Raw genomic sequence first — 10923 nt, forward strand, 5'->3', positions numbered from 1 at the left:
GCTACCCTAAAAATGTACTTAGATCTTGGAGCTTATTAAATAAAACGTAGCAAGGAACTGAAGATCTCAGCTGGCTTAATGAAGGTTAACTCGGCTTTAATGAGAGTGGAGCTTCTTGGTACATCTTCAAATGAGCTCCTGGAGCTTCAGATATTTACTGCATGCTCCATTTTCTATCTCAAGACCCCTTAGCTGCCATTCCTATTGGATCAAATATTCCCGATCTATTAGGTAACATCTCCTCTCTGAATGCTGTTTCCAAATTCTTACATCTGGACATTTGCTGCTTCATGATATTTAAGTGACATTTATTTTTACCACAAACACTTTCTCACACACACACAAACACTTTCTCACACACACACACACACTTTCTGACACACACACACACACACTTTCTGACACACACACACACACACTTTCTCACACACTTTCTCTGTGTGTTCAGTCGGAGTCGCTGCTGCTGCTGGACGAGTCGGTGGACATGGCCTCCACGTCGTCCTCGTTCTCCTTGTTGTGACCCGGAGGCTCCAGGCCAAAGTCGTTGCCGTGGTGAGGAGGAAGCATCGACACGGAAACATCTGAAGACTGCCACGGGTAGTGAGGGGTCAGGACGTCTGGGGGGGGGGGGGGAAGAGAGAGAGAGAGGTGAGAGAGAGAGAGAGAGAGAGAGAGAGAGAGGTGAGAGATATGAGAGCGAAATCTCAAAATTCTGAATTTTTTTCAGAAAATGCTGACTTCAAATGAAAATCCCCAAAAATGTGATGATTCTGAAAATCTCAGAATTCTGTATTTTTTCTGAAAATCTCAGAATCACAATTTTTTCTTCTGAGAATTAAATGAGTTGGTTGCTGTGTTACTGTCTCCACATCTTGGGGATGTAACGACGATGTAACGACCCCAGATGGAAAGGACAGAAGATGTTCAAAACCTCAGAAATCTGATTTCTTTTTTGAAAATCTAACTTTATTCTCAAAATCTCAAAATGCTGACTTTTTTCTCAACATTATTTTTGTTATATATAATTATCAGACTTTCTCTGAAAATCTCAGAATCATAATTGTTTCTTCTGAGAATTAAATGATTGGTTGTTGTGTTACTGTGTCCACATCTTGGGGACGTAACATATAATGACCCCAGGTGGAAAGGACAGAAGACGTGTCTCTTCGGGTGTACCTGGAAGCCTCCCGGCAGCGAGGGCGTCTCCCGGCAGGTGTCCGTTCACCCCATTGGTCGGCAGGTTGGCCATGTGACCCAGCATGCCGCTGCGCATCTCCAGGTCCGTGGGGTACGGCCTGCGGGGGTCACCTGAAACAACAGGTGTGTTACCAGGTTTCTGATGAGAAGTCATTAAAACAGCTTCCTGGTTCAATCAACAACTTTATTAACCCTGCAAGGGGCAATAGGTTCTGAGCATCTTCTGTCATGCACACGGGCAGGAACACACAGGAAGAAAGCACACCTGGATGGGGATCATTCACATTTACACCATAGAAAAAAATGTGTCTTAAAAGCAGGTAGAGCATATCTACGTTGCGTTTGTTTGTTTTTAAGGCTGCTTGTATGAACCTTTAAATTGAGTTTTCATTAAACAACTAACATCTGGTTTTGTGTTGCTTCCCTTTTCCCAACGAGCTGGGACGTAACCCAAAGACTGAGCAATATATACTTCTACTTGTGATACCATCACACTAAACATGCTACACTTATCTCTTGAAGATACTATCTATATCAATGAACACTGAGCTGCTTCTGGAGCTTGACTCTGCTGGAACCATGCTTCATCGATCCTTCTGTTCTCACCGCTTCCAGAAGCACTGGGTCGGTTTTCTATTTCCTATTAAACACTGAATCATCATAATAGAGACGAGGAACACAGACAGACAGGAAGTGGTTCCTACCGGGGACCCAGTTGAGCGGCGCACACACGGCGTTGCTGGCGCTGATCCTGTGAGCGTACTTTATGATTTCCTCTGAGGAGATGCTCCCTAGAGAGAGAGAGAGAAAGGGAGAGAGAGAGAGAGCGACAGAGACAGAGAGAGAGACAGAGACAGAGAGAGAGAGAGAGCGACAGAGACAGAGACAGAGACAGAGAGAGAGACAGAGACAGAGAGAGAGAGAGACAGAGAGAGACAGAGACAGAGACAGAGACAGAGAGAGAGAGAGACAGAGACAGAGACAGAGAGAGAGAGAGAGAGAGAGAGAGAGTCAGACACTAAAACACACAGAGGTAAAGACATCACGTTCATCAGGAAGCGTTGCTCACCCTTCCTGGCTTTGTCGATGGACTTCAGTTTCTCCTTCGCCTGGTACACTGCAGTCGCCTGGGAACAAAGAGGACTCTGCTTAGATTTAAAGGTCTCCTGTTATACTATGTTGAGGCAGATATATTACAGGTCTCAGATATATAAAAACAGCAAACAGATCATTGTAGCCACATCCCCCTCTCTTCCAGCTGTTACTAAGGAGATGATGCTCAGACAGACGGACGGCAGGCGAAAAACCTTTTAAAATGCGTGTTTTCTGAATGGAGATTGGCTAAGCTAACGCAGTATATGCTCCGACCGTCCACACTCACAACAACGGCCTATACAGACATAAATAAAGCAGCGACTGTATTCACCATGACACAGGCAGTCTGTGGTTTGTACTTGTTTAACTTTTGTCTAGTTTCTGAACAGATATGAGGAGCTGTGAGCTCTGAGTGCTAACAGCTAACGGCTGTGTTGGTTCTGGGGTTCTCATTGAAGATGACGTCACGGCTCCGCCTACACTGCGTTACTATAGTTACTACCCCAGTTCCTAAACTGTAATGGAAACGCAGCATAAAGTGAGCCAGTCCTAACTATACCATACTAAGCCGAGCGAGGCCCTGCAGTGGAAATGCGCCATTACTGAGGTTTCACCGTCTGTTACAGGCCCTACTGTACAGGGCTCACACCACTCCCTAAATATCAAATTCAAGGACTTTTAAAGCCCTTTCCGCCCAAAGCAAGGACCAATCACAGATTTGGGTCACTACTCCAACATCCCGGAGAACTAACAGGCTTTTTAGAATCTAAGAGGCATTTTAAAAAGAGAGAAAGAGTAAAAAATACTTTCAATAAACTTAAAATTCGACTGTTGCACAGAATAAATAAATGTAGATCCATATTTTGACGCTGCATCCTGACGTTGAGATGCACATTTTAATTTAAGTTTAAGTAAGCAGATAGGAGACCTTTAAGCTGTCTGTGGCTCGTTTGTGCTGTAACACAGCTTTATGTCCCCTCTGTGGGACGAGTGTTCTGATTGGTGTGAATGTGAAGCCTCACCAGGATGTGCTCGGCCTCCTTCAGCTGTTTCTGCAGCTGCTGGATGTCGCTGTCTCTCTTCTCCACCTCCTTCTCCAGCAGCTGCATCTCCTCCTGAACCTTCCCCTGCTGCTGAGCCACCTCCATCAGGTCCTGGAGCTCCTGGTCCCTCTGCACCAGCAGCTCCAGGACCTGAGACACACACATATACTTGAATAATAATATATATATTATCCTGGTCCCTCTGCACCAGGGAGACAACAAATATACTGTGTGTGTGTGTGTGTGTGTGTGTGTGTGTGTGTGTGTGTGTACCCGGATGTCCTCCCCAGGCTGCGGAAGCTTCTGGCTCCGGGACAGCGCCAACATCTCGATCAGCTCCCTGAGAGAAACACAAATATCATGTTTTATTACTTAGTACTCCGGTCTGATACTTGAGTAAAAGTAGAAGTACTCAGATCTTGTACTTGAGTAAAAGTAGAAGTACTCAGATCTTGTTCTTGAGTAAAAGTAGAAGTACTCAGATCTTGTACTTGAGTAAAAGTAGAAGTACTCAGAGCTTGTACTTGAGTAAAAGGAGAAGTACTCAGATCTTGTACTTGAGTAAAAGTAGAAGTACTCAGATCTTGTACTTGAGTAAAAGTAGAAGTACTCAGATAATGTACTCGAGTAAAAGTAGAAGTACTCAGATCTTGTTCTTGAGTAAAAGTAGAAGTACTCAGATCTTGTACTTCAGTAAAAGTAGAAGTACTCAGATAATGTACTTGAGTAAAAGTAGAAGTACTCAGAGCTTGTACTTGAGTAAAAGGAGAAGTACTCAGATCTTGTACTTGAGTAAAAGTAGAAGTACTCAGATCTTGTACTTGAGTAAAAGTAGAAGTACTCAGATAATGTACTTGAGTAAAAGTAGAAGTACTCAGATCTTGTTCTTGAGTAAAAGTAGAAGTACTCAGATCTTGTACTTCAGTAAAAGTAGAAGTACTCAGATCTTGTACTTGAGTAAAAGTAGAAGTACTCAGATCTTGTACTTCAGTAAAAGTAGAAGTACTCAGATCTTGTACTTGAGTAAAAGTAGAAGTACTCAGATCTTGTTCTTGAGTAAAAGTAGAAGTACTCAGATCTTGTACTTCAGTAAAAGTAGAAGTACTCAGATCTTGTTCTTGAGTAGAAGTACTCAGATCTTGTACTTGAGTAAAAGTAGAAGTACTCAGATAATGTACTTGAGTAAAAGTAGAAGTACTCAGAGCTTGTACTTGAGTAAAAGGAGAAGTACTCAGATCTTGTACTTGAGTAAAAGTAGAAGTACTCAGATCTTGTACTTGAGTAAAAGTAGAAGTACTCAGATAATGTACTTGAGTAAAAGTAGAAGTACTCAGATCTTGTTCTTGAGTAAAAGTAGAAGTACTCAGATCTTGTACTTCAGTAAAAGTAGAAGTACTCAGATCTTGTACTTGAGTAAAAGTAGAAGTACTCAGATCTTGTTCTTGAGTAAAAGTAGAAGTACTCAGATCTTGTACTTCAGTAAAAGTAGAAGTACTCAGATCTTGTACTTCAGTAAAAGTAGAAGTACTCAGATAATGTACTTGAGTAAAAGTAGAAGTACTCAGATCTTGTACTTGAGTAAAAGTAGAAGTACTCAGATCTTGTACTTGAGTAAAAGTAGAAGTACTCAGATAATGTACTTGAGTAAAAGTAGAAGTACTCAGATCTTGTACTTGAGTAAAAGTAGAAGTACTCAGATAATGTACTTGAGTAAAAGTAGAAGTACTCAGATCTTGTACTTGAGTAAAAGTAGAAGTACCAGAGTGTAGGAATACTCTGTTACAGTAAAAGTCCTGCATTCAAAATGTTCCTCAAGTGAAAGTATAAAAGTATTATCATCAAAATATAGTTATAGTAGCGACAGTAAAAGTAGTCGTTGTGCAGATTGGTCCATTTCAGAATAATATATATGATATGTTTTATAATGATTGATCATGAAAGTGTTCTCAAAGCTGGTAAAGGTGCAGCTAGTTTGAATGACTTTGTATACTGCAGGGTAGCTTGTGGATTTACTCCAGGTGGAACTAAAGTCTGATTTAACACTTGGTTATATTTCACATCATTCATCCACATCTGTGAAGTAACTAAAGGTATTACATACATGTAGTGGAGGAAAAGTACACCAGTTACCTCTTCAGTGTACTGTGTACTGATTAATTTGTGAATGATATAAACACAACACCCGGCTCCTCTCAGATGGGTTCCCCAGGAGAACCACTAACACAGAAACATCCCTAGAGAGAGCGCCATGAAGGAGGGGGTAATAAAGAGTAATAAAGAGTAAACTGTACCGAGATAAAACCTCCAGATCCTCCAGAACTGAGAGGAGACGATCTTTAGTGGACTTCTCTACCGCCGCCATGTTGTCTGCGTCTTCTTCTGCGCAGCACGGGAAGTGACGTCAGATACACAATTCTTCTTCTTCTTCTTCGGGGTTTGGCGGTTGGGTTAGGAAATAAATAAAAAGGGAAAAATAGAAATGCAAATTAATTAAAAAATAAAATAAAAGGTGTTGATAACTAAATAGGAGAAAAAATAAATATATATTTCTGTAATTCTGGTTGCTTCTAAGAATATGTTCAGCAGGCTAAAGACTCTCTGAGGTCCCTAGCAGATTCCCCAGAACAAGGCTGAGTGTTTCGTTTGCTAACTTAGTAGCTAGCCCTTTCTTCTCATCTTCGTACTTGTCAACTCTTCTCCTTTTGTTTTTTAAATTCTGTTTTCATCCGGGTACTTTCCCTCTACGCAGAACACGCCCCTTTTTGGGGACAAGACCCGGGGTGTTTCTCAATCGCGAGTAAAGCTGCTTCAGAGCCACTATTTCAAGCATACTACATCATCGAGTGCCGCCGAAGTACTGTTCCAATCTCCAGCATACTTGGAAATCTACCGAGCCCGGGGTACTCCGTTTGGAGAAATATCGAGGCTGCACATGAGTAGACTTCGCGGTCTTAAAATCCCCACAATGCTTTGCGCACGGACCAATTTCCCCAAATCTGTGGCGGAAGATGTAAGGCGGGGCCTCTCATATGACGCACACCTGCACACTTGCTAGCGTGTTCCACTCTTAGTTTTCCGAATGCCAGGAAGTATTCTTGACTCGCTTCTGAAGCAAGATGCTCGGCAGACATGTGCTACCAAGCAAGCGTACTCGAGATTGAGAAACACCCCCGGGGTTGCGGTCGAATAGAGTGGCGAAGTCACGCCCATCTACTTCCGCCCCATGGGACCTTATTTCGGAAAAATAATGTATTGAAGTCAATGCAGAGAGAAAACTTATCTTTCGATCCCGTTTGAATTGTGCCATGAATTACACATATGATGTTTGTCAATCTTAAAAAATCATTTCCATGTCAAAAAAGTCACAGTTTGTCGTAAAACTGTTGAAATATAAGACTATGAAAAATACGCAACTAGAAAGACTACAAATCCCAGAGTGATGTGATGTCACAATTGTTTACCTCCACCATTCAGATACCTAAGATCAGCGCCATATAGATATAATCTATCTATATGGCGCTGGCTAAGATAAGATAACTTTAACAAGATGCCTGTGTGCTTAGTACCAGGTTGTTATCATACCAGCAATGGGTCTTGCTCGTTCTTTTGCTTCCCGTCTGATGAAAGGACCAGGAGTGGCTTGATCAAGTTAGCTACCTAGCTAGTAGCTAGCACGTTAGTTAGCATTACAGCCTTGTCATTTTTATTAGCCTTAACATGAAGTAACATTAAGTAACCCAAAATGTTAAACAGTAAGAGTAGTAGTCATATTTCGTGAACCCTTTGAAGAGTACTGTCACACCGGTGTGATCATTCTATAATACACAATTTAATCCCGGGGGACAAATGCTAACGATAACGCTAGCGATCTCCTCTACTTCATGCTATCTGCACAAATGGTTGACATTAAACATTAAAAGACCAGGCAGTTCAGAGAGAATCAAAGGAAGGCAGGCAGGCAGCTTTGCATGACTTTCTTCAGGACGTGTTTCATTGTGGTGATAGTGAGGGTAGTCAATCGTTTTGTTGACAAGACAGTAGTGACGGCCATCTTGGTGACGTGTGTGGTTGACCAGAGATGTAGTTCATTGAGCGTTTCACACAAACAAATGTGTTACTTCACAGTTTTACCACACATTTTTTTTTTTTGACTTGCAGAATTATCTTTTAAATTGACAAACATCATATGTGTAATTCGTGGCACAATTCAAACGGGATCGGAAGATAATCTTTCTCTCTCCATTGACTTCAATACATACTTTTTCCGAAATAAGGTCCCATGGAGGTCCACCGGAAGGGGAGGGACTTCGCCACTCTATAGTCCATTTAACGGAGTGAAATGACCCGGAAGTCCCTCAGTGGCAGCCATGATAAGTGCCGTTCGAATTCTCTAAATTAAAGGAAAGGAGGTTTCAAACTTCCTTTATAACCTCCTTTAGCCTAGGAACCACTGGACCTCCCTAACCGAAAGGAGAGGAGAAAATGCTGCCCCACAATGCCTTGCGGCCGCGGCATTTGCCGTCACACAACAGTCGGCCGTTCACGGAAACAACCGATTATGAACGAGAAATGATATCATGAAAGTTACGGTGCTTATTAAGCTTTTTAAAACGTATGTGGTAAGTTGCCAAAGTGCTTTGTTTTGAACGTTCATCAGTATTATAATCAAAAAGAGAAATATGAACGTTAGTTTTTACTGAAATGATCAAATAAAGTCAACATTTCACAGTCTTTACTGAGCTGTGTGGGGTTTGTTCAACTTTTAAAAGATGTTTGAATGGTGATATACACAGTGATAGATGTTAAGGACTAACGGTTATAATAAATACATTTGTATTGATTTTAAGATCTTTTCATGCAATCATACGTATTGGGATCATTTGTATTAATGTGGACCGGAGGGAGAGGGTGACGAGCATAAGTTTCACTTTCCTTTTTTATTTCAATTCCAACTTTGGTCATGAAGAATATGTTTCTCTGTTGTCCCCGTTCATAAAGCAACAGCATCAGAGCACGGTGCAGAGTCTCTAGATGAGTTTACAGTAGTCCCTCGTTCTTATTAAACATCCATGTTGTAGTCCGCTGTATAGAAAACTGTAGTTTCCATAGTTTCCCCACAGCAGCAGACGCACATTCATGACGTCCGCTGGCGCATCATAAACACGTCGGATAGTGAAAGTGCAGTCGATTCTCTAAAGTACCGCAGTCTCTTCTCCTAAGTCCTTTTGAATTCTCCTATCCACTATCCCTTAACCCTGTGACCTTTCACTCCGAGGTCAAGGAATAGACGATAGGGTTAGAACTTAGGAGCTGTTTTTTGGACTATTCGACCGCAACCCCAGAGACTCAGAGCCCCGTCTCAGACCAAGTACTTCCTGTAGTTTCCACACTTGTGCTGTCTTCCTTCAGCAGGTTTCAAACAGGAAGGAGATTTTGCTGCTTTTTTAGAAAACGTTATTTTAAAAAAACTGAACAATAAATATAAAAACACTGCATTGAAAATACACATAATACATAAATACGTACATTAGTAACATACATACAAAATAACACAGTATTTGAGAGTCAAAAAAAAAAAAAATGCAGTCAAATCAATGTTTGACATATCAAGACTCTAATGACCACCGAAGCCCCCTCCCCCTACTCATTATTATATGGGTCATCATTAAGGTTTTGGGTGTTTTTGTAATAAATAATGAACCAGGCATTTAAAGGGTTAAGGGGATACACACGGCATCTCTTGCACGTCTGTCCGTCCTGGGCCCGTTCTCATTTCATCAAATCCCCCTCCTCGGCTCCTCCGCTCGCATCTCCTGTGGGCGGGACTAAGTCTTGAGGATAGGAGTCGAGGAGGGGAGTCGAGGAGGGGAATTTGATGAAATGAGAACGGCCCTGGGAGAGGGATCCCTCCTCTGTTGCTCTCCCTGAGGTTTCTCCCATGTTCCCTTTAAACTGTGGGGTTTCTCTGGAAGTGTTTCCTTGTACGATGTGAGGGTCTAAGGACAGAGGGTGTCGTATTGTCATACTGATATTCTGTACAAACTGTGAAGTACACTGAGATTAATGTAACATTTGTGATATTGGGCTATATAAATAAATATTGATTGATTGATTGATTGATTGATTGATTGATTGATTGATTGATTGATTGATTGATTAAAATCCTGAGAATGATTGAATGATTGAATGTTTTGACATTTTTCTTTTTTAGAAAACTTTATTTTAAATAGTTTGAACAATACATATAAAAACACTGCATTGAAAATACATAAATACGTACAATAGTAACTGGAGATGCGCAGCGGCATGCTGGGTCACATGGCCAACCTGCCGACCAATGGGGTGAACGGACACGTGCCGGGAGACGCCCTCACTGCCGGGAGGCTTCCAGGTACACCCGAGAGCATTTTGAGATTATCTGAGAGATCTGAGGTTTTGCACATCTTCTGTCCTTTCCACCTGCGGTCATTATGTGTTACGTCTGATGTGGAGACAGTAACACAACAACCAATCATTTAATTATCAGAAGAGAAATCATGAATCTGAGAATTATTACTTTTTTTGTGAAAATGTCAGAAAACTCTGACTTTTTTTTGATAATCTTCATCCATCGCTCTGTCCAGGGCTTTGGGTTAGCGGGTCGACCGGCCCACTCCTCCCTTTGTGCCATGCGTACTTCTACTGTACTTTTACTACAAGATCTGAGTACTCTACTTTTACTACAAGATCTGAGTACTCTACTTTTACTACAAGATCTGAGTACTCTACTTTTACTACAAGATCTGAGTACTCTACTTTTACTACAAGATCTGAGTACTTCTACTTTTACTCAAGTACCAGACCTGAGTACTTCTACTTTAACTCAAGTACAGGATCTGAGTACTTCTACTTTTACTCAAGTACAAGACCTGAGTACTTCTACTTTTACTCAAGCACAAGATCTGAGTACTTCTACTTTTACTCAAGCACAAGATCTGAGTACTTTTACTCAAGAACAAGATCTGAGTACTTCTACTTTTACTCAAGTACAAGATCTGAGTACTTCTACTTTTACTCAAGTACAAGACCTGAGTACTTCTACTTTTACTCAAGTACAAGATCTGAGTACTTCTACTTTTACTCAAGTACAGGATCTGAGTACTTCTACTTGTACTCAAGTACTAGATCTGAGTACTTCTACTTTTACTCAAGTACAAGATCTGAGTACTTCTACTTTTACTCAAGTACAAGTTAAAGTGTCTCTCGTGTCGTCTTTCATGTTAAAGTGTCTCTCATGTTGTCTTTCATGTTAAAGTGTCTCGTGTTGTCTTTCATGTTAAAGTGTCTCTCGTGTTGTCTTTCATGTTAAAGTGTCTCATGTTGTCTTTCATGTTAAAGTGTCTCTCGTGTTGTCTTTCATGTTAAAGTGTCTCATGTTGTCTTTCATGTTAAAGTGTCTCGTGTTGTCTTTCATGTTAAAGTGTCTCTCGTGTTGTCTTTCATGTTAAAGTGTCTCGTGTTGTCTTTCATGTTAAAGTGTCTCTCATGTTGTCTTTCATGTTAAAGTGTCTCTCATGTTGTCTTTCATGTTAAAGTGTCTCATGTTGTC

The 10923-nt window shown here is 41.1% G+C and overlaps 1 protein-coding gene across 1 annotated transcript; it reads right to left on the bottom strand.

The window, feature by feature from the left end:
- Positions 1 to 373: 373 nt before the first annotated feature.
- On the bottom strand, positions 374 to 5753 carry med4 (mediator complex subunit 4). Its single transcript, XM_034150273.1, has 7 exons — positions 5627 to 5753; positions 3609 to 3675; positions 3315 to 3485; positions 2267 to 2324; positions 1902 to 1988; positions 1177 to 1308; positions 374 to 617 (listed from the first exon to the last, which is right to left on the bottom strand). Exons 1-7 carry the CDS (start codon positions 5695 to 5697, stop codon positions 445 to 447), a joined length of 759 nt encoding a protein of 252 aa, XP_034006164.1. The 5' UTR covers positions 5698 to 5753; the 3' UTR covers positions 374 to 444.
- Positions 5754 to 10923: the final 5170 nt, after the last annotated feature.

This window comes from Trematomus bernacchii, unplaced genomic scaffold, assembly GCF_902827165.1.
Source record: "Trematomus bernacchii unplaced genomic scaffold, fTreBer1.1, whole genome shotgun sequence".
In the NCBI taxonomy this organism is placed as follows: Eukaryota; Metazoa; Chordata; class Actinopteri; order Perciformes; family Nototheniidae; genus Trematomus; species Trematomus bernacchii.